Source organism: Solanum lycopersicum, chromosome 5 (assembly GCF_036512215.1).
Source record: "Solanum lycopersicum chromosome 5, SLM_r2.1".
Classification (NCBI taxonomy): Eukaryota; Viridiplantae; Streptophyta; class Magnoliopsida; order Solanales; family Solanaceae; genus Solanum; species Solanum lycopersicum.
Window position 1 is genome coordinate 1221556 of NC_090804.1, and position 25644 is coordinate 1247199.

Below are 25644 nucleotides of genomic sequence, written 5' to 3' on the forward strand. Positions count from 1 at the left end.
CAAATGTATGTTCAACATCGTGAAAGTGGCATTGGGACGGAGACAAATGGAATATGACACCAGGGCTTCCTATGCCTGTGCGAGATTTTCAGCCAACCTTTCTACAATTACAAGACAAGGCGCTCATCAAATTAGTCCTCCTTGAATAATTGAGTCATGAAATTGCTGATTCTTGCTTAAATTGGTATCTTACTATATTCATTAATGATGAACAAAAATTCAATTGATGGAATTTTACTTCCTCTTCTGATCGAAAGAGAGAATATATATTGATAGAACGTATATGGACTAATAGTCACTGAATCTGGTCCCTTGATAGAATAGAAGTGCAAGAATTAAATAATTCAAAGTAAAACAAACACGTACGAGAGGCTTATGTGGAAACGCCCCTAAGCTTATTCTATGGAGGAGAAAATCACAACCTGTCTCACAAGGTTTCAATTCAACTTCATTTAACTCAAGACAAAGCCTTCAAATTACAAATCTCTAGTAAGCTAGGAATCAAACTCTTAATCCCCTCCCCCTTACTTGCCTACTAAACCAACTATCTCTAGTTGATTTAGACTTCAAGAACCCAACATAACTAACTCTAGCTGAATTTTGCCGTGTTCTATATGAAAATTAATCTACTTCCTTTATAACTTAGGAATAAATCTTACAAGATCAACCTCTTAAATATTAACTCTAGGAACAACTAAGAACAACGATAACTCTATCAGGTCCTCCAGATGTTCTTGAGCAATATTCCATTGAGAGAGGCTTTTGCTTTTGTGAAAAACTTGTTTGTGACAATGGAGAATAGACTTATTGTAGGATAGACACAAACACACAAAGCAATTCCATTGGCTGAGGTCCTGTTGTGCTGTGGGAAACGTGCACCAAGTCACCAACCACAACAAGTGTTGTAGGTTTTTGGACAGTTGTAGTATTTCATATACAGACAATCTCAGTTTCGTCTGGAATCAGGTCAAAGTTTGTTTAATATTTAGAAATTCAAGAATGACTAAATGACAACTTAAAATAATAGCAAGAATAACTACAACTTAAAATACTCACATATATGGTGTGAGTATATGGTGACAAAGTTTCTTGAGCAACAATAACTAGATGACAATTTAAAAAAATAACATATATGGTGTGAATATATGGAGAGAAAATTTCGTGAAAAAGAATAACTAGATGACAACTTAAAATAACTAGATGAAGCACAATCTTTGTTACACATGTTTTGTAATAAAAGTATTCTGTCTTTTATAGCAATATATATATATATATATATATATATATATATATATATATATATATGTATGTATATATTAATTATTATCTTCAAGTCATTTTATATGTCACATTCTGGATTTTAAAAGTCAAACAAGTTTATCTTTAACTGTAAAATTTTCATAGATCGTTTAAACCTTTCGAATTATCAATTATTGTGACTCATAGTACTTTTTAAATAGTTTACAAATATATAAATTTTATTTCAAAAAAAATTGAAGATTCCATGCGCAAATTTTAATTTATTTGACTCTCAAAACATATAACTTTTCATATAATTGGGACAGAGGGATCGGAGTAACAGAATTTAGTTCTAAAGCCTATAGCGACAATGACTCCTTTAATAATTAACTAATGCTGATAAAAACTTTATAACACTCTTTATTAATGTATATATTTCTTATCGCTAAAAGTTATTTTTGTTCTAATAAAAAATTACGAATCATAATTTGAACTTATCAAAATCTCAATAATGTCATTAATTTTAAATATGCAGATGAACTTCTATTTTGTGAGGCAAATATCTAACCAAACTTTTCAAATGTTTATGAAAGTAGTAATTGATTATAATGGTGTATTAATTAAGAACATGCTAATTTGGCAGAAACATCTAACATTTCATGAGCTATTTTTTTTAATAAGGTAAATGATTTTATTCATGTGGTATTCTTGCTTTTGTTATCTATTACCACTTTTTGTTTATTATGATTGCACTATTTTCTTGATGTTATTGTTCTTCACTTGTATGATTTGTAATCCTTCCCAATTAGTTATCATGTTTTCTTTAAAGTCATTTTTTAAAAAAAAAAAAAACTTACGTAAATATACTATATTAATAAAATATTTATCATTTTGAGCAATAATATTTTTTTTCATTTGATCACTTCTAATATATTTATAATGCAGTTTTAATATACATTACAAAGAACAATTAATTATTCACATATAATACATTTTTTGTTGATGATCAATATATTTATCACACATTTTAATACACTTATATTACAATGTGTCAATTTCTTACAAAAACAAGCATAATATATTTTTTAAAATAGTTATAAATTGCATACATAATTCACTTTTAATATATATTGCAGATTTAATATAGTGTTGCTATAAATGGTAATAAATAAAATGTATCGCTAAGAATTAGTAATTATTTATTAAATGTATCATTCCAAGTAATTTTTCCTTTTTTTCCCCTTTTCTTTACTCCTTTCTTTTTAATTCACTTGAACCGAGAGTCTTTCTGAAATAGTTTTTCTATTTTCACGAGATAGGAACAAGATCGGCATATACTCTATCATCTCCAGACCCCACTTTGTGGATTTTACTAGATATGTTATTGTTGTTGTTGATTGAAGGTGCAAAAATATTAGCAGTATAGAAGCAAGAAGATATGTTTATTTCCAAATCCAGACTAATATTAATTAATAAAAATATTTAAGTATTTTTTTTTATAGTCATAACGGTTACAACCTCTCAATTGTATCGTCATGCGTCCTGTTTAGACACTAATCGCTATCATGTCGATCCATTTATTAAACTTGCTTCAGATAACATCAGTTTCAAAGAGCTATATTTGTCCATATCACCTAATTTTAGGTATTGTGCGTCTCCCGGAATTTTAGATTGGTTTTTAATCGTTCTTCATATAAAATGAAATTGCGACATGAATCTTGTTTGACAATTTAATGTAATGCCTTCATTGAAAGAGTTTTATTTTCATTCTGTTTGCATTCTTTCGCGTACCTTCACCAATTTTATACCCAACCGTCCTCTCCTTGTTCTCTTAACTTTGATAAATCGTGACAACCTTGACGAATCCACAGTCCCCTATCTGAATTATCTCGAAAAGATTCAAGTCAATACTCGCAAAAAAATTACAAAAATTGTTGTAAAAGCTCAAAATTTTCTAGTGAATTTCGCGTCTACTAATCTACAACTCCTCCATATAGATTGTACATATGTTCCTTACTCGTTTTCTCATGACATTTGTTCAACATTCCCATTTCTAAAATCCTTATGTCTTGTATTATGTAGAGGGTTGAAAAAAAACAAGATTGTGAGTCCTCAATTGGAGTTTTGACATTGAATAACATCATTGACTTGCGTGAAGCATTCATAGCTATTCCTAATTTATATAAATTCAACGTAATATATAGCATTAAGTTCAAAACCCCGCGTCCCATAATGGGATCAAGGCAAATGGAAATTGAGTATAACTTGCTTGAATTGAGAACTTTTGCTGAAAATTTGGACCTTGAAAACTTAACACAACTGGAGTAAAGGTATGTACTAAAGTACAATACATTAAAAAAACCCTAATAAGTTTGGTAAAGGTTGGACAACACAAGTGAATCTCGAGGAGATTTTGAGCTTTTACTTCAAGTTTTTTAATTTTTTTGCGACTATTGACATGAACCTTTTCTAGATAATTGAGATGGGGGACTGTGAACTCAACAAGGTTGTCACAATTTATCAAAGTTAACTCAACGAGGAGAGGACATTTGGGTGGCACAATTATTTGACGCCATACTCTGGAAACAAGAGAAACAGTTTTTCTGTGTTTCAGACTAACACAAGACAGGATCTTCTGGATGATGTCCTGTGGAAACTCGGAAAATAATAAAATCCTTGGACGGCAATCTCAATTTAGTGCAAACACATTATGCAAAGATATCGTGTTGATACTGCCTCCTCTCATTTATACCCTCACGCATCCTGTGTGTGCTCCGACATAGATCTCTACCACGTTGATCCATTAATAAACTAGCTGCAGACAACAATCAGTTTCAAAGAGCTTTATTTGTTCATACATACAACCTAATTTTAGTTATTGTACGATCTCCTGAAATTTTAAAAGGAAATTGCAACGTGAATGTTATTCGAGAATATAATGTAATCCGTTTATGTTAGCATCTTTTTTCGCGCTCGTTCTCCAATTTTGACTCATCAAATCAGGAAAAGAACAATGAGCCATCACAAAGAAATTAGTATGAATTGATCTTAACATTTCATCACCTCTAAGAGATGTAAAAATCGGTCCACCATCACCTTGTAAGCAATGTAACACTACTGTTTTCGTTGCAAGCAATTTCTGCAGACTCATTGCTAACATGAACTTGTGAGCATTAAGACTATGTAACTTCATTAACGGTAGCATATCAAGTCAAGTTTTCGTAAGAGTAGCTAAATTGTCGAGACTTGTGAGCATATGGACTAGATGACTTTAATTTATGCAAGAAGTTATACAACGACTTCCTGGTGTATCAAAGATCCCGACACTTTAGCTACTCTTTACAAAATAGACTTGATATGCTTCCGATAAATGAAGTAACATGGCCTGAAATTACTCTGTGGTACATGCTAATTAGCGTCGTTACGTTATCCATGGAATTTAACCTTGAGACTGCAGAAATTGCTTGCAAAGAAAGCAGCAGAGTGTTTCATTGATAACAATGAAATGGTGGGCTAATTTGTAGCTCTCTTAATAAAACTAGTCAAATTACATGCGTATATATCACGTTAATTAATAATAAATAGCTTCTCATAACAGTAGATAGATGTTTGATGCATACAATTTATAAGTTCTGAAAGACCTCATCAGTTTGCTACATATGCAAATGATATAAGCACTTGATATATTGCGAAACACACGATAATTATCATCTTCTTTTTAACCTCAGAGAAGTATGGTACACATGAGTTCTAAAGAGAAAAAAATAATACTATTAACATGATTCTTTTTCTTTCCATAAAATTTCTCTTTGCATATCTAATATAAATTGAGAAACACAAACTTTTCACAATGACTTATTTTAGATATATGATCCATTTGAGAAAATGAATGTTTTCAATAGATTATACATATAAACAAAAAGTTAAATAAAAATAAAACCTCAAATAACCATATTTGATTTTTCTCAATCAGTTATTCGTCTCTCTACTTAATAAATAATAATCTCAAAAATATATTTATATTAAATTAGGACAGTCTATCGAGAATCAAATAAGCATATCAAATTAATTGATTAATCTTTCATTATGAGTTTCATCAATAACTAAGAAATATTGTACATCACTAATTTCTTCACGTAGGACACAAGATATTCCAATAGAAAAACAAAATCATAACCAAGTATATCAAAATATAAAAAAGGACTTATAAAATACTTAGGCTAGACAAGGAGGAACAGATAAAAACAAAAGAAAATTACTGCACATAAAAAATGATTAGCAAGATTAATTTGTTGCATGATTAGTATCTCTCATCCTCCACTTATCATTTACATGAAGACCTTTATAACAGTAGCTAGGATGAGCATTGCGAGATATATAAAATAAATTTGCATTAAATTAGTTCAATGAATTTATTCCATATTAAATTTATTTTCTGGATTACTCTTTCAAATACTCTTGATTTTTACAGCAAAAGAAAAATTGATTATTAATATAAATTTGATTCATGTACAGAATTAAATGAGTAATTTATTAAATTATTCAATACAAATCCTCTAAAATCTTTCTTTTAAATTGCAATGGAAAACTGTTAATTAGTGTAAACCTCATTATAGAAATTACTATTTGAGTCCTACGTTTTTCTTTAAATTTGATATATATAATGAAGAAGAAAACTTCTTGAAGGATATGTAATTCAATATTATTACATTTGACAGAGCAATTTTTTTACTATATACCATTTAATTATATTTGTATAGCACTTTGTTATAATTGTTTTAATGTAAGGATAAAATGAAAATTCAACTTTGAGTTTTGAACACACCCTAGTATCATACTGCTAATATTTACCCCTCCGTTTAACAATAAAAATAACACATCTTGTGAAATTCCAAAAAAATGGAGTGTCGAGATGATAGACTGTAAGTTCAATATGTGTCAACCCTATTAATAAACTTATTGTGGACAAATCTCTCTTTTAATCAAAAGCGGCAGTAAAAATCCATCACTTAGATTTCACATATATAGTAAAAAAGAAAAACCACTTTCATGGATCAAATATTCAAGGAGGACTAAATCATACAGATCCGATGAAACATCGATAAATTTTACAAAAATACAATAGGGATGATTAATTTCATAACTAATATTGCCATACTAAAGTACAATACATTAAAAAAAAACCTAATAAATTTGGCTCCGTTTATAAACACCAATATTGTACGGCACCAACATAGAACTAGTCTTGCATAGTTGCGATTCCGATTCAGTTATGCCTGCATTAATGTTACAACCTTATTCCTTAATTCAGATATATATAAAAATAACTAAACAAATGTTTGTTATGAGATGATTACCACTCAAACTCCAAGTTAATCTGATGAGCGCCTTCTCTTGTAACTGTAGAAAGGTTGGGTAAGACTATGGACAATAAGCACTGTTGTTCCCTTCCTTCCTCAGACCCTGCACAGATCGGGAGCTTATCGTGCCGAGCGTCCCTTTCTTGTCTTGTAATTGTAGAAATGTTGGGTAAGTCTAGTAATAGCCCCTTCTGGCTCGACCCTTCACCTAACCATGCACATAGTGTGGGATTATCACATCGGGATTCCCTTTCTTGTAGTGCAAATGCAGTTGATCCAAGGATTGTAAAGCTTTTCAATGCTCTGTGCCAAGACATGTACTCACTACGTTTGTAACGTTTGGTACCGTCTTTGTTCCAACCTTCCAGCTCATTCATTAGGACCTACAAATTCATAACAAAAGTGTACAGAAAGAGAAGTGAAGATGGGAAATTATATACTCTCATTATAATATTGCATAATAATACCCGTATAAAGTCATGTTTTCGGGCATCTGAATTCACTGTCACCACCAAGCTCCGCGGATGGAAGTAAGCAAAAAATTCAGCAAGAAATGATTCATATCTCGGTTTGAATGAATATTGTATCACCAAATTTATGCGCTTGATACAAACTGGTTGAAGGCTGCTTTGAAATGTTACTTCTTCCTTCATAGAGAAGGAAAAATAATTTACAACATGAAAGGAAATTGAATAGGAAAATAATTTGCTCTCAAATTGTTGGAAAATACTAAAGATGCAAGTACATACCTTTGCTCGAGCTGTGTTAGTTTCTAAGGACAACGTGATATTTTCACCCAAATTTTCAGCGAAAGTTCTCAACTCAAGCAAGTTATTGGTTGCACAAGCATCCATCTCAATTTCCATTTGCCTTGATCCCATCATGGGACGCGGAGTTTGGAAGTTAAAGCTATATAGAACATTGAACAATTGTAAATTAGGAGTAGCTATAAATGCTTCGCGCAAGTCAGTGGTGTTATTCAATGTCAAACACTCCAATTGAGGACTCACAATCTTGATTTTTTTCAATCCTCCACATAATACAAGACATAAGGATTTTAGAAATGGGAATGTTGAGAAAAAATCACGAGGAAACGAGTCGGGAACATTTATAGAATCTATATGGAGGACTTGTAGTTTAGTAGACGCGAACAAATCAAGTTTGGTAAAGGTTGGACAACACAAGTGAAACTCGAGGAGATTTTGAGCTTTTACTTCAAGTTTTTTAATTTTTTTGCTACTACTGACATGAACCTTTTCTAGATAATTGAGATGGGGGACCGTGAACTCAACAAGGTTGTCACAATTTATCAAAGTTAACTCAACGAGGAGAGGACATTTGGGTGCAAAACTAGAGAAGGTGCGCGAAAAAATGCAAACAGAATGAAAATACAACTCTTTCAAAGAAGGCATTACATTAAATTCTCGAATAAGATTCATGTTGCAATTTCCATTTATATGGAGAACGGTTAAAAATCTGGAATCTAAAAATCCGAGAGACGCACAATATCTAAAATTAGGTGGTATGGACAAATATAACTCTTTGAAACTGATCTTGTCTGAAGCAAGTTTAATAAGTGGATCGACATGATAGAGATCTGTGTCGGAGCATACACAAGATTCATTAGGGTATATATGAGAGAAGCCACAGTATCCACAAGTTATCTTTTCAGATTTTGTTTGCACTAAACTGAGATCGTCGTCTAATGATTCTATCATTTGACACCATTTTTTGGAAACAAGAGAAACATTTGGCCTTTGTTTCAAAGTTACACGAGACAAAATTTCATGGATGATGTCCTCTGTAAACTCTGAAAATATTTGATCACAATCTGAAAGAGTATTGGCAGCCATTACAAACAATTCATAAACATATAATTAGTTAGTATAAGCATTTAGTATTGTATTTTGAATAGACATAACAATTGCGTTTGTAAAGAACAAAATAAAAAAAGTATAATCAGAAACTTTCTGCTAACCCAAGATTGTCTAACAAAGAATCAAAAACTCAATTAAAAAAGAGAAAGCTAGAATGGAGATAGAGTATTTTTGGATTAAAAAAACTTTTTTTGAGAAGAAGACTGTTTGATTTGAGTTGTTTACAGATGGCTAAGACCCCTATTTATAATTATGTTGAGATGATTCTAGAACTGAGGACTGAGACTCTTCTTATCTTTCTTTTCTGAAGTAAAAATATCTAAGATATTTTTTGTACAGAACTCTAGAACGTTCTACTAATTAAATATCTATGATATTTTTATACAGAATTCTAGAAAATTTTCCAATTTAAATATCTTAGATATTTTTGTACCTCACTCTACAAAATTCTAGAATATTCTACTATACAAAATTCTAGAGATCTACTTTAATTTTTCAAATATCAAATATTTCCCCTCCCTCACTCACACAAAGGAAATGCCCTTTTTTTTTTTTAGTTCTCAACAATGGGAGGTCTTTCATCAGGTTATTCATGAACCCTTCAAGATTATAACAAATGTATGTTCAACATCGTGAAAGTGGCATTGGGACGGAGACAAATGGAATATGACACCAGGGCTTCCTATGCCTGTGCGAGATTTTCAGCCAACCTTTCTACAATTACAAGACAAGGCGCTCATCAAATTAGTCCTCCTTGAATAATTGAGTCATGAAATTGCTGATTCTTGCTTAAATTGGTATCTTACTATATTCATTAATGATGAACAAAAATTCAATTGATGGAATTTTACTTCCTCGTCTGAGCGAAAGAGAGAATATATATTGATAGAACGTATATGGACTAATAGTCACTGAATCTGGTCCCTTGATAGAATAGAAGTGCAAGAATTAAATAATTCAAAGTAAAACAAACACGTACGAGAGGCTTATGTGGAAACGCCCCTAAGCTTATTCAATGGAGTAGAAAATCACAACCTGTCTCACAAGGTTTCAATTCAACTTCATTTAACTCAAGACAAAGCCTTCAAATTACAAATCTCTAGTAAGCTAGGAATCAAACTCTTAATCCCCTCCTCCTTACTTGCCTACTAAACCAACTACTCTAGCTGAATTTTGCCGTGTTCTATATGAAAATTAATCTACTTCCTTTATAACTTAGGAATAAATCTTACAAGATCAACCTCTTAAATATTAACTCTAGGAACAACTAAGAACAACGATAACTCTATCAGGTCCTCCAGATGTTCTTGGGCAATATTCCATTGAGAGAGGCTTTTGCTTTTGTGAAAAACTTGTTTGTGACAATGGAGAATAGACTTATTGTAGGATAGACACAAACACACAAAGCAATTCCATTGGCTGAGGTCCTGTTGTGCTGTGGGAAACGTGCACCAAGTCACCAACCACAACAAGTGTCGTAGGTTTTTGGACAGTTGTAGTATTTCATATACAGACAATTTCAGTTTCGTCTGGAATCAAGTCAAAGTTTGTTTAATATTTAGAAATTCAAGAATGACTAAATGACAACTTAAAATAATAGCAAGAATAACTACAACTTAAAATACTCACATATATGGTGTGAGTATATGGTGACAAAGTTTCTTGAGCAACAATAACTAGATGACAATTTAAAAAAATAACATATATGGTGTGAATATATGGAGAGAAAATTTCGTGAACAAGAATAACTAGATGACAACTTAAATAACTAGATGAAGCAGAATCTTTGTTACACATGTTTTGTAATCAAAGTATTCTGTCTTTTATCGCAATATATATAGAATACAATTACAAGAGAAGACGCTCATCAAATTAACTTGGAGTTTGAATGGTAATTAATTGTCTCATAACAACATTCATTAAGTTGTTTTTGTATAACTAAATTAATAAATAAGATCGTAACTTTAATGCGGGTATAATTAAATCAGAATCGCAATTATTCGAGAGTGGTGGAACACAGTATTGGTGTGCAACTTACAAAAATTTAATAGGTTTTTTTTAATGTACTATCCTTAGTATTACAATATATTAGTTATGAATTTATCAGCCCCTATTGAATTTTTGTACAATTTTTTGATGTTTCATTGGATTTATATGATTTAATCCTCATATATGAAATTGGTGATTCTTGCTTGAACTGGTATCTTACTATACATTTCATATAATATAGTATATAGAAAATGATTTATGCTCTTGATTTCATTAAAAAGACAATTAAATAATGCTAGTATGCAATTTCATTTGAGTAAAGTTAAATGCTAGTAAATGAATCATTGAACACATTATTTGTTATTACCTCAAGTTCTTTTTTCAAACAAATCTACATAAGGTTATTGTTATATTATCATAGTCTATAAGGCAATTAATTATTGATACTTATTCAAGTCATGTCAGATGCTACCAACTTATAAAGCAAGTGACTCAACACAAAATAGAATATATTAAGAAGACGGAACAAAACATATTTCATCGAAATTCTTATTTCAAGCACAAATATCAACAAGAATGTATACAACATTTGATATTCTCTTCGTCTTTGAAATATAAAGAAAAGTTTTCGTCAGGAGAGTAAATACTTGTTGTACTCTTTCCTTAGCCTAGGTTTTCATTTTAACAAAAATAGCTTTTAGCGGCTATAAATATACACTCACAATAACAAAAAAATTTAACGTGGCACATCATATATGAACATATAAAAGAAGTGTTATTATGACATAATAGAATTATGGTGGATGTCCATAACTCATGTTATGAAAACTATTTGAATATGCCTCTAAAATACTATAAATAGGGGCATAAAAACACATATTATGTACACTCGAAGACTTGAAATATATTGAAGAAAATTTTATCTTGTCACTATATTAAAAATGATTTCTAATGGTAATTAATTTATAAAACTTAAATATCGTTGCTAATATGTTTTTTATTTATAGGTAACCAACGCTCTTTATAATGTTCCTAAAACTTATAGCGACATGAATCGAGTGATAATTAACTCATGTCCTTTATTAATATGCATATTTGTTGTCGCTAAAAGTTATTTTTGTTTTGTTACAGTGTGCTTATGTATTTTCTTTTTTCATATTGTTACTTTTACCTAAGTCTTAAGTTATAATAACTCCCCTTTAATTATTTGAATTCATAAACGAAACATCCTCTCGTTATCATTTTTTCTTTAACTCCGGTGGATATAATTCTTTCATTCTTAATCAAATATCTAGATGAATTTGACTCTAAGGGCCTTATGTGGTGCGAAACGATCGGCAATTTCAAATATATAGAGGATTTTGAGAACACTATTTAAGTTATAGCCATGGTTCATAAAAAATTATAAGTTTAGCCTTTTTGGAATAATTTTAGATATATGGATTTATAAAGTTAGGCTTTGATAAAATATTCGAAGTTTGGCATTTGCTTATAAAAAAGCAAAGTTGAAACATTTTTATGTCTGGACTTTATTAGTTTATCCATACATGGTACTTAGATTTTATTAATTCATTACATTTCACTCACAAAAGTGACTATACATATGATATCTCATTTCATTATCTTTAATTTGAAGTATCTTTAATTTGAAATATGCCATGAAATTTTTATCGTAAATTCAAATTAATCGAAGCTTTGAAAATAAGTTTTCTTTAGCTCTTATATTATTCACGCTTGTTAATTAGTAGAAGTTCGTTACTTCATTAGGATTGACCAGTAAGATAAGACTAGCCCCTTTGCTTGTACTTGTCCGTAAAGTTCTTTTTTTATCTTTTAAGAAAAGAGTATTTCCGGACACTCTGTTTAGTGGTATAATTTTAATGATGCCTTGGGCTGTTTGTTTAAGATGAAAAAGGAAAAGAAACAAAAAAAAATTAAAAAATTGTTTGACTACCTATTCTTCTTCACTTTTGAACCTTAAATTAAACTAAAATGAAACGTTTATCGTTAATTATGAATGTAATAATAACCTCTCTTAAAATTTATTGTGAGTGCTTTCATAGGGGCAAGATCAACTAGCTTTCCATAATTAAAAAGGTGAAGGTATAGAATAATAGTTAGTAGCTTATAAATATACTGAGTTTTTAGAGAATAAAAGTGGAGCACAAAACATCTCGTGTTCACGCAGGATTTAGGGAAAAGTCGCATTTTAAGAAGTGTGATGTAAACAATCTGTTCTAATACAAGCATTTTTGATCGACGAACTACTTTTATGACTCAGATGTAATTTTATCGTTGCTTCAAAATTGTGATTTGAATATACGAGTGTATGTAAAAGGAAAAAAAAAGTGATAAAATTAAAATACTAGTGGTGAAAAGGAAAAAGTAAAAAATCATAGTGATATTAACATGGAAATTAAACATTCCCCCTCCCTATAACCCTAGTGAAAGCTTTTTAAAGCCAATATTCTTGCATTTAAGAGTATCTATAAATTGAAATTCTTTTTTTTTTCTTTCAAAAAAAAAAGGCAGCCATTAATTTGAATTTTTAACATAAATAATATCAATAGAGGAAATGAGATCCGTTGTTTATCCTACTATTTGCATCATTCATAGAGTAGTTGTTGCATTTGAGCTTGATTCTAACTTCATCTGTTACATGAGCTTGTTCATATTATCGTTGTGACAGTCAACACAAAAATAACATCACGATTTATTCTCATAATACAACTCCAATTCGATTTGGACTAGTATAGATGTTGTTGTATTTGCAGCTTAATTAATTCTATCATACAAAAGTGAATTGGTTGTTGAAACTACTCAATCATATATGATATATTAATTCTCATAAGATCCAAAAATAAATATTAAAAAAGATTAGCAAATCATTTGTTTTCTTTGCCTTTTCCTCCAATATGTTTACAAAAATGTATAAAGAGATCTAAAAAAAATAATTGGAAAATGGATATATTTAGACCATGCATGATCAAGCTCTTTAATTTCCAAAAATAATCTAAATTAGAACACTACAAATATTAATGAATTCTATCTTTAATTTGCTTTGACTAATACAATATAATATTACAAACTTAATCCCAATTGAAGATCCAAATGTTTACATGAACTTTTTTGTTTAGTAGATGAAGAATTATCCAAAATAGTTGATGGAGGCTTCATATAATTATTTCCTCCATGTGTAAGAGTAAATGTACAATTATTTGAATCTTGATGAAATGGCCAATTTGTTCCTCCCCCTTCTGATGAGACTTGATAATCATAATTAGGGTTAAAACTAATTTGGGATTCTTCATAAACATTAAATTGAGGATCATGAAATTGATAATTAATAATATTGTTGTTGTTGTTGTTGTAATTTTGATTATGAAAAGGCTGAAGATAGCAACTTAAACTTGCTTTTCTTGCTTGAAGTTGTAGTCTTTTTTTCCTCATTCTTTCCTTTTTATGAGCATTTTGATGGCCTCCCAAAGCTTGAGAATTTGCAAATTGTTTCAAACAATATTGACACTCAAATTTCTTCATTATTTCTTCATGATTTGATGATATTTTTTCTTGATTATGATGAATATTTCCTGATGATACTGTGGAAGCTGATGATGAATTTACACTTTCTTGATCTTCTTTTGATGAATTATTTTGGACTTTTTTTGGAGATCTTTTTGGATTATCAATAAGCTCAAAACCAAATATTTTGAGCTTCTTGTTGTTGTTGTTGTTGTTTTCTATACATGATTTAGAAGAGGATTCATGATAATTTTCTCCATTAATATTGGATGATGGAGATTGAAAAGTACTAGAAACAACATCTTTAGCCATGTTAATTTTTCTTGAGAAAATGAATGGGTTTTTGTAAGAGAGAGTAGAAGGATTATGTTTTTGTATGTGACTTATGATGGACTAATTTGTGTTTTGCATACTCTTCCTTATATAGTAGATTTCAATGGATTTTTGTCTAGTATCCCACTTAGGTAGGTACGTTAACACTGTAAAGAACTTTTATACGATCAGTAAATATAAATTTAATTTATAATAAAAAAAAATTAGTATCTTTAATGGACGTTTAATTATATTATAAGTGATAATTTGAATAAGAAAATTATTTTTTTATGAATATCTGGTTGATCGGAGATGATTTACTGATAATTATATTATAAGTGATCTGATTATATGGACATTTTTCTATTGTGTATAAAATTTAAATACTTTTGACTATATGCAATGCAACTACTTTACTTTTTATATATATTTTTTTTAAAAAAATGGGGTAGGGCATAAATATAGCAATAGTCAATATTAAATAAAGAGATAGGGGAAAAAGAATAGTCATATTAGGAAGATGTCTCTCATGCAATATAAACAAATCTTGTAAAATATTAATGCATTAGATACACCATAAACTTTTCCAACCAAAGAGGATTCAGTGTGTATGATTAAGGACTAAAATAATCATTTATTCTTACTTTTTTAAAAAAAACAAAATTTGGAATTAAAAAACATGCAATTATAGTACCACTTGATTACTTAAAATATATATTACATAAAAAAAAATATTCCATGCTTGAAGAGAGGAGAATGTTTTAAATATTGTAAATACAAAACAACAAAAGTCAAAGAAAGATAGAGGATGTAATCACCTGGAAGGACTCAACAGATCTATCACTGTACTTAAAAGGTTTATTTATTACTTGTTTTATTGACCAATTTGGTTAGTGGATTCATGTATTGTCCTCTACCAAAACTTATAAAATACTAGAAATTTTAAAAAAAAAATTACCGATAATTTATTCTTAAACAGAAATCTCATATTCAAGCTTAAAAATTTTGAATCGTGTTTCTTGTTATTCATTTTTGAACAAAAGTTTCATATTCAAGCTTTAAATACTGAAGTCGTGTTTATCATCATTTATCTTAAACAGAAATCTCATATTCAAGCTTTAACTACTGAAGTTGTGTTAATTTGTTAGAGTCTTAGAGAGTATTTTACCACCACCTCCTAATATGAAATTTCTCGATGCAAATCTAGATTTTGTTTGACCTAAATTGATTAGTGATCAATACACGTATTGTACTCTATATAATCTTATAATAAAATATTAGAAAATTAAAATTTACATTTTTTGTCAGAAATTTTGAGTTCGAGCTCTGAATATTAAATTGTCTTTGCTGAAAAACGATTACCCTTTCAATTAGGATTTTTTATTGAATTTAGATTAAGTCGAAGTTCCATATAGCTATCAGACACCATACGAATTTATTTTTTTTTGAAAAATAATTGATTTAAATAAACATCTATGGGTGACTAGTCCCATCTACTACAGAACCCTAAAATTTATGTTCATGCACTACTAAACTGTAGAGTTGTGATTATTCAGCACTTAAATGAAGGTTCTTTGCAATTATCCAAACCCCTATTCACTAAAAAAATGTATTAATAAATAGTTTAATCTTGACCTTGTCAAAAGGGATGTAATTAAAATAATAATTATGGGAGAGTAGTTGCTAAACAAAGGAATATTAAGGAAGTGGTTGATGAGGTAAGCATATATACTAATTAAGGTCTTCTATGAGATCTGAGCATATCTTCTTAGAGCAAACAAACCTTATTAATTTATTTGTTTTAAGGTGAATCAAGTCATCATCTAATATCATTCAAATATAAAATTTAAAAAAATATACTTATCTTATTCGAGAAAAGTCTAAGATTAATGATAAAATTATCTTCGTGTGATTTATAGATTACAAATTTGAGATTCTGATAGCAGTTACTAGAACTTGCATTATAGTAGATTGTCTACATAACACTCTTTGATGCGCGATTTTTTTTTTTTTGAATTCTGTTTACGTAATATGCTTTGTGCACTATGCTAACCTCTTACATTATATTATAGTAATACATTATTAAGCAAAGGCATTTGTGTTGACAGTTGTCCTCTTTGGATTGGGACCCATATATTGTAACTTTGTGGGACATGTTAGAAACTATTAGATTTTGTGTTTATTCCATTGTGTTAAACAAGATCTTCCATTGGTGAATATGAATTAGTCCACCAATCAATCTTTTCATTCTCATCAATTCCCACTCCTTTTTCTTCAATTTTTTTATTGGAATTTAAAAAAAAAAAACATGTAAGTTGATGTCCAAGATAATTAATTTGGACACATTTTGACTATTTTGTGTATTGTTATTATCACTAGCAAAACTTCAGACAAATGAAATTTGAATCCTAATTTCCAAAATTTATATATATATCATTGACTAATAATCCACACGTTTAGATGCTTTTATTTCTAGTCTATTTAAATGCTTTAAGAGAAGAATTTTAACTAGGCATGTCGTTATCAGAGAATTTATATATATCAACGAATTAATTTATGATCAGATGCTTACTCAATTACAAATATAGTTATTATCTTACAAAGTTCTTTTTTTGGTTAACAAAAATTGAAACTAAAAAATAAATACATGACTTTCTGAGATAATAATAATCGGTTAAGTCATTACTCCCTATATAACCATATTTGAATTTTGAAATCACCTCCTACATCAACATGTGAAATAAATTTTAAATATATTTTTGAAGGACTAATCTTGGATTATAATTTTGGTGGGTGGGTGGGGTGGGGTGGGGTGGGTTGGTTTAAGTTATTAATCTTTGATTGATTTCTTCTACATTTTATGTATCTTATTCCTATCTTTTGGCCTTTGTGTAGATTACAGGATCACAAAGTGGCCCCTACCATCAGCTAACCCCTTTAAAAAGTCTTTACTTTCATCCATTGTATTTTACTTCTAATCCTAATTAAGGGACAAAATCCCTTAATTAAGAAACTCAAGTATTATTTTAATACTAATTAAGATTTTTACACAAAAGAATGCCAAAATTGACATGTACAACCAACATAAAGTCAAAAATATTTAACTAGAAAAAGAGAAGTTTCAATGAAGCATGGTTTGTTCTCTAAACCTCTTTTATTTGGTTTGATTAATTAATTAATTAATGTTAGCATGTCATTAAGGAATGTTTTAATTAACTTATCAGTATTTATCGCGTGTTTAGTAGAGCTTTTCCATGATTAAATAAGATAATTCAAATCTAACTTATTTCAAAGAGTTCATGTGAGATACATATAATATATATATGGTTCAACTAAATGGAACTTTAGGTGGGAGAAATTTAATTAAGTCCTTTAATCGGGATATTATAATTAATTGTTGTCGTTTAAGTAAAGCAAGATTAGATTATAAGTAACAAAAAACAGGAGTAATATTATGAAATATGATAATACAAGTAATCCCTTTGTACTATTTATGTTATAGATCACCAACACACGTTGTGAGGTCGTGACCGAGGAGCGGTAAGTATTATTTTATTTTTAACGTGAGGTTTTGATCTTTGGATTTGAATCTTTCTAAATACGGAATCGTTATATTTGTTGAGGAGCATTTCACTCCTTGATATGACACTTTTTGGTACGAATACAAAGTTAGTCAAATTCTAATTTACACATCAGGTATTGTAAGAGTGGTAAGTATTATTTCATCCTTAATCAGAGATTTTAAATTTGAATCTCCGTAAATATAAAACATCATTTTTGTTAAAAATCATTTTACTCCTTAATATAACACTTATGCGAATACAAATTTAATCAGACTCCAAATACGAAAAATCATACATAAAAACAAAACAAACAAAAAGTTAGATCAAAAGATATTGGAATTTTTGGTTGAACTGGGCATATGCCATCTGTCCTCCAATTCAAAATGATTGATTTAAGATCTTATTCTTTTTTTAAAAAAAAAAATACTAATGCCACTTATATCACCAAAAAATTAGCATAATTGGCAATGACAAAACCATTACTTATTTTAACTTTAGATATAGTTTTGCAGTTCAATGTACAATAAGATAACAAGTGTACAATCAATCAAATCATATTATCTCAAAATCTTGCAAAGTGTCCAAATTTTATATCTATAAAATTATAATAATATTGAAGAGTATGGAGAGAGTTGTGTATATATAATTCAAAAAATTGGACAATAATATGAAATTAATTAAGTTAGTTGCATGGGAAAGAAAAAGGACAATATTGACCATAAACCTAATATTCTAGCAACATGTTAGCTTATATATATATATATATATATATATATATATATATATATATATATATATATATATATATATATATATATATATATATATATATATATATATATATATACCTTATTCTAACTAAGATGAAATATTGAATTAAGTAGTTGTGAATGAGATCATGAGAATCCATTTGAATGGTAAAATAATCAATTGAGTAGGGACTAAAGTTTTCAAACTCTCTAGAGACAAGTTAATTAATTATTTTTATTATTATATAAAAAGTGCCACCACAAGTTTAATTAAATGATTTAGTATAAAGACTTTAAGATCAAAAAGAAATTAAAAGCACAAGTTTTGGTACCAAAATATTGATGGAAGTTGAAATGTTTTTTTTAAAATTATTATTATAATAGGTTTTTGATGTGAAGAAAAAAGTTTATTTTATTTTCCCTTTCTTTCTTGAAAAAAGCATGAATGGAATTGATATCTTTTGGATTTTAATAAAAAGGATATATTTGCTACAAAATCTCCAAGTTTACGGCTAAAAGATTTTCGTATAAATATTTTGTCTAAAAATAATACTAATATTTGGTCTATTTTTTCGACTGAAGATCTGATTTTAGAGATCACAACAAATTGTTAGAAACTTTCGGTAATTGGTGTCTCACTTGGCATTTTGTTGAAATGATACGAAAGAAAAATTTATTTGTCTGGTCTTGACTTCACAGTTTATACATGATTATAACGAACCATCTCTAACTAGTTCATGTGTTTACTTTTTCAGAAATTCTTAGTAAAAATTCTAAATCCGTTATTAGACAATAAATATTGAGCTTAAAAAATCAACATTTCAATCTTGTAATTTTATGAAAGACGGGTAAATTGTAGAAATAAGCTAGTGTCTTAAAAGCATATTATGTAAGAAATAAAAAATTAAAAAGTTTGTCCAAAGAAAAATAAATGAAGCATCCATTGCTCATAACACATTTTTTGTGTTTATTAGTTAACTATTCAAAGCAAAATTAAGTGCTTGTGTTTGGTTAACTACTCTGAGATGTTTGGTCAAGTCCTGTAGCGAGCGAGCACAGACACACATACATAGTTCGAAACGAAAATAATTCACACAGACACTCATGCATTTCCATATCTTACATAGTAAAAAAAAAAACGAAAGCTGATCGATAACACGTTGAAGAAATACCTTAAATGGGTGTCACAAACTTTTTTGTTTTCATGTCAAAGGGTTTACTGGTGTGTAATTCCATAACAATGAGGATACCACAAACAACAAAAGGATCAGACTGCTTCTGGCAAAATATTTTGCCCTGTGCAGGGAACTACAGAATTGACTAGAGGATCTAACAACTGATCCATACAGATTCGCGCAGCTAGAACAAGAAGGAAGATACACGCTCTACAGACTATAAGGCATATGTAGAGTTGCAAGATCTCACTTCAGCTCTCATGGTTTTTGCGTCAAAGCTCCAGAATGTATCTGAATTGCATTAGTTCATGTAATCATACTTGTCTCCTGGCACGAGATGCTAATGCAAGCAGAATTTTTTTTCTCGGACCCTACAAATTTAGAAAGTAAAAATGTACTGTCTGAGAAATGTTAAACCAATCAAGCAAAGGGGTAAAGACGGTGCGAAACTACAGATATGTCATGGAAAAGCTGTTACTGATTCCCCATAGTTACTTTCCTTCGACTTACAGCCATAATATCGTGGATGTCTGGTCGAGAATAGCAGATGAACACAAAAGAAAGGCTCCCTCTATCTCATCTGTGTGGATATGAATGCTATCCTGCTCCCCTCTCTGAGAGAAGGGAGTCATACCTTCTCTTTACATAGTTATAGGAGAAGGATTAATATACGTTCCTCGAAAAATATACATATATCGAGGGAGCATACATGGATCAATGTATTCTTTTATCAAAGAAAAAGCTGCAATTGTGAAAATGGTCTCATGTAACTTTTGTATTGTGTAATATATTTTAAGGATTTCCTAGTCGGAAGGTGAATACAGTTTGAGAGAAGCTTTAAAGTAAACTCTAGTTTGGGCATATGCGTGCCACACATGGGAGAAAAAAAAATTCAATGAAGAAGATAGGAAAAACCGACAAAGCATGACCTCAGACACCCCCAAAAAATGTGAGAACAAGAAGAAAAGAAACACTCCAACATACAAGGTCATCTAGAATGATCAAATATCATATTTAATAAGAAGCATACCATGGGTACTCCCAACTCTTTCAGATCATTGTCACCCATCTGCTTCAGTGAATACAAATCCACCTGCAGCACAGAACAAGGTAAATATAATAGCTGAAAAGAATTTACACCTACGATTAATCAACTATTCAATCGAAAAAGACACATCAACACATTGGTGACAAGAACAATGAGTGAATAGAGTTTTAGGACAACATCAAATCAGCAAATCGAGCCCAACACATCAGAAAACATGAATAGATATTCCTAAAACCCTACTCTCTCTGTGACTACCCATACACGAAAGACCTTCACATCTAAACTTGACAGAAAAATGATGTGGGAGGACTACAGCCTGCAGAGATCCAATAAGTACTACAGTAGCTGCAACATCAAGATGGATTCTTCATCAATTACAATTTTTTTACACCATGCCGCTAAAGTTACAAGTATTATAATAAGGTCATTAATACATACACACTAAAGGAACCAGGCTTTGTCCTGGAAGGCTCGTGCTGGCACTACTCCTTGGATCAATGCACAGAAAATATCATCGTGACCTTTCTCAAGCAAGGAAACCACCTTTCTGTAAGTGGTTTGCCATTTTTAGTTGCCCGTAGAAGTCACACACACCTACTTCACCTAATGGCTATCGTCCAACACACAACAGTGTCACTGTCAAATTCTAGTTCTGAATCCAGAAATCCAGTCAGAGTACATTGCAAACACATTGCAAATAAGTGTGTTTCTATAAGGCTTAAGCTCATGTTCCCCTGGGCCAACATTCAGTCTTTTTGGTATTCTGTCCTCACACTGACTAGAGAAAAAAATGCTACAGCTCCGTTCTTTAACTTTTTCCACCCAAATTGTTCAATTCTTAACTTCACTCTGAATGTGCTCTTAGTTTCTGTCAGAACGCTAACAATCCTTTACAGCCACAACCACTAATTTCTACCTAATTATTTAAAGATAAAATTCGATTAACCATAAAGGGGGTTACTCATCTAGCATTCTTCAAATCCCTGATCTGGGCCAACTTCACTGGGTATTAGTAGGAAAATAATTCCGTTCCTTGGAGAAGTGAACTTCAAAAGTATTTTGATGCATCAATTGCAAGAACAGAAACACCAAGGGGTATTCTCTTCTCACACTTGCAACATCAAGTAGATATGAACTCTATATATTTCTCAAAAGTTCAATACTCAAAGCAAGTGACCATATCAAGTAGCTTGAATGCAAAACCCAATTCATAAATCTATAAATCTCATAACTGAATACGAACAATACAGAGCTTCTACAAGTTTTAATGGTATATAGCATTCATTAATGCATGCATTGATTGCTTATCTTAAAAATGCAATGATGCTTACTATTAAAAAAGTTGAGATGCTTCACCAAAAAAAAATATATATCAACAAAGTTGACATTAATAAATTCAATGATGTTGCAACTGAAATGATACTAGAAGTTGATAGACATACTTCCTCAGCCTTGAAATGGATAGCATATTTCTCTAGACCCAACGAGTGCAAAAAGCTATCAACAGTAGGTTGATCCTCAACCTACATTAAAGGAAAGAGAGAGAACTTTTAGAGAGCAGCAAACCAATTTTTGTCAACTTCTTATGTTCTTTTTAACCTCCAAGTGTTTATCCATCATGCTCAGCATGCAATATATTAAGACATGGCTATGGCCTAATTTTCAGACAAGCATACCACTTTATCTCTGATAGGGAATGAGAATACAAGTTCCATAATTCCACCACACAACATCAAATTTTTCCAAGACCTAGTGAAGGTTAGTCTACTTAAAATGTGAACAATTATTAAGGAAGAAGAAAGTCGAGAAGGTGCAAAGTGCACAAACACCAATATGATTGAAAAGAACACAACCACAGAATATGAAGAGCCAAAAAATATCCAAAGAGGGACATTAGTAGTAATTCTCAAGAATGGATAACAGATGATCACAAACAAGCAAAGCCCTCTTTTATTACTTTGGACAAGGTTAACCATTTTTCTTCTAGCAACTCTTATCTACAAAAGATATGTTTTAACAAGAAAACAACTTGATGTTTATGAGTATCTGTTGTAATTAATATTGGTATGAAGTGATGCAGAATAGCACTTCAATTATCAGAGCTCACATACTTGATGGCAGAAGTAGTTTGCGGCCCTGGGAATAGGATAAATGTAATGTTTGATTATCAGGATAAAATCTCACCATATAATCATCTAAGCTATCAATGTCTCAACATAGCAAAAGGGGAAACAAAGAAAAGGCATAAAGTCAAGTAGATTGTACTGCATATGAACTTTTCTGCACTAGACTCCGCGATTGAGGGATTGGGGCACGCAATGGTGCAACAGTCTTTCCAGGCCCGGCAGGTTGGGATGAATTTGACAGGTAACCTGTAGAAGTCATGGGGCGTGAAAGCTCAGAGACATCTTTCCTTGTGTATGAACTGAGTCGAGGGTCATCATAAGGCGTCACTGGAGGTCTTCTCTGCAGTTCCTCCCCTCTCCTTGGTGGTGAAATACCTCTAGAAGAACTATGAACTCCATCTGGTGATGTTCGCCTTAAACGATCCAGTGTCCACGGGGAATAAGAATTCCTTATTGAGTCCATCATGGGTAAAGCATCTGCATTTCTTGCCAAGGGAGCTCGTCCCAGTATGCTCACATTCCTTGACTCGGGTGTATTGTACCTATCATCCTTTAGCTCCGGATGGTGCCCTCTAAAGTCCCTGCCTTCAGGCATGTACTGTCTTGAATCTTTGATTTCAGGCAAATATTCTCTAGAACCTCTTGAATGAAGCATATGCTGTCTATCATCCCTTTGATCAGGTACTCGTGGTCTATTATCCCTTGCCTCAGGTACTCGTGCTCTATTATCCCTTGGCTCAGGTACCCGTGCTCTACTATCCCTCGGCTCAGGTACTCGTCGTCTATTATCCCTCTGATCAGGTATGTGCTGCCGTGAACTAGGTTTTGCTGTTGAAGACTGAGCAGGCCTTGATAGGAAATCACGAAGGTCCACCCCATTCTGCTGGCCATTGCTTTGACCTCGGTCAAGCGCAGCTTTCCGCAAGATTTTATATCGCAGGTCATCTTTACCAAGCCGCCCATCTTCATTAAATCACAAGGAACAAAATTAACAATCTTGGATTTGGTTGTACATGCAACAAACATGAGTATAGTGGAGAAACAGTGAAATTATTACCTTCAATGCCACTAGAGCCCAATCTACTTCCATTTCCTCGCTGACTGCAAAATATGAAATGTTGATAGTGTGTGTGAAAGCATAGAAATTACTCCGACAAAAAGTTTGCAATCACCTCATTCCATTCATAGGAAATTTTGTTTTCAATATTTAGATTACAATGCTAACAGTTATGTGGTTACATTTCAATTTACATTTAAATAAATTAACAACCATTAGTTTGTTCTTCTTCTTCTTCATTTTTTTTTCCTTCGATAAGAACTAATCATTGATTTTTGGTTTTCTCCATTCATAAAATGTCTTAAATTCAGTATGCTGTCACAAATTAACACTAAACATTTGGCATACAATCTAAAACAAACAAAAAAAAACAATTCACACAACTAAACTATTTCGAGAAAAATGAAAGAAAGTTCACCGTTTATTATTGAATTCAGTAGTTGAATCTGCAATGCTACCTAGTCTATCTCTGACAGACCGTTTACTCCCAACTGCTGGCCCTGAATCAGGAAAGGGATGATCTAATACAGATCCTGCCTTCTTTACCACCTTTCAATTTACAATGAAAGACCAAAATCAAAAACTATTTCTACAGAATATATCCTCCGCAACAGATAACACAGCATGATTCTACATTTCTAAATTTAAATTACCATAAATTAAACAAAAAAAAATCATACAAAACTGATAAAACAGCATTGTTTCTCCATTTCCGAGCATCAAAACTTCAAAAAAAAAAAGCAAAAAATCAATAGACGGAAGAAACAAAGAGAGACTCGCACATAGACCTACCTGACCGCTGCGTCCTAAGGTGATTGTAATTCGAGAACTCGAAGGCTCCGCCATTTTAAAAACTCCGAAGCCCCTATCTCCTCAAATCAACGGAATTCTACCATCAAAAATCCTTCAGAAATGGCGAAACAGCAGCTCCGATACAAACTTGAAATCGGGCTTTAGGGTTTCACTGTGTGTGTTTTTGGGTGCCAGGTGTGAACGCACGTGACCCTTGAGCGCGTACAGTTCAGATTCATAGATGGGCTTTACAGAAAAATAAAGGCCCAATTGAATGAATGGGCTTTGTAGCTTTCCATCTTTTGGGCAAAGTAAAGAAATAGCCGGACTCTACTTTGCAATATTACGAATATTATCATATATGGGTGCATCCATATATATATATATATATATGTATTTTGGATTACATGTGGTCAGAATTTTGATCCGCATGTATTTGGTATGAATAGAGAAATCTCGCTCTTTACCCTCTCGTATCTCATTCGTGTATTTGGTATTAAAGGTACATGGAGATCACATTAGATACATGTATATAGTATGTATTTAGAGTGATTCACGTGCATTTGTGATACATAGACAAATCTCGATTGCCTCCCTCTCATCTCGCTCGTCAATCTCATATCTAGTTCATGTATCTAGTATGTAAATCACACTAGATATATGTATATAGCGTGTATCTAGTGTGATTCACATGTATCTAGTATACGTAGACAAATCTTGTTTGCCTCCCTTTCATATCGCTCGCCTCTCTCTTATCTCGCTCATGTATCTGATTTAAAATATGATATGAAATTATTAAATAGTAAGATGAAACAATAATTATTTAAAATTATAA

At 31.1% G+C, this 25644-nt stretch overlaps 2 protein-coding genes across 4 annotated transcripts; both read right to left on the reverse strand.

The window, feature by feature from the left end:
* Positions 1 to 6251: 6251 nt before the first annotated feature.
* Positions 6252 to 8676, reverse strand: LOC104647254 (uncharacterized). The gene is made up of 4 exons (XM_010322324.3): positions 7349 to 8676; positions 7067 to 7246; positions 6597 to 6982; positions 6252 to 6515 (listed from the first exon to the last, which is right to left on the reverse strand). The coding sequence occupies exons 1-4, from the start codon at positions 8450 to 8452 to the stop codon at positions 6506 to 6508; spliced, it is 1680 nt and encodes a 559-aa protein (XP_010320626.2). The 5' UTR covers positions 8453 to 8676; the 3' UTR covers positions 6252 to 6505.
* Positions 8677 to 19757: 11081 nt separating this feature from the next.
* Positions 19758 to 25040, reverse strand: LOC101267602 (uncharacterized). 3 transcript variants are annotated; one of them, XM_026031016.2, is made up of 8 exons: positions 24810 to 24965; positions 24698 to 24742; positions 24436 to 24566; positions 24018 to 24061; positions 23100 to 23923; positions 22277 to 22357; positions 20817 to 20879; positions 19758 to 20157 (listed from the first exon to the last, which is right to left on the reverse strand). In XM_026031016.2, the coding sequence occupies exons 2-8, from the start codon at positions 24725 to 24727 to the stop codon at positions 20101 to 20103; spliced, it is 1230 nt and encodes a 409-aa protein (XP_025886801.1). In that variant the 5' UTR covers positions 24728 to 24742; positions 24810 to 24965; the 3' UTR covers positions 19758 to 20100. The 3 variants fall into 3 exon arrangements, with proteins under 3 accessions (XP_025886801.1, XP_069153816.1, XP_004238720.1); XM_069297715.1 differs by having other exon boundaries at positions 24671 to 24742; XM_004238672.5 differs by lacking the exon at positions 24698 to 24742 and having other exon boundaries at positions 24810 to 25040.
* Positions 25041 to 25644: the final 604 nt, after the last annotated feature.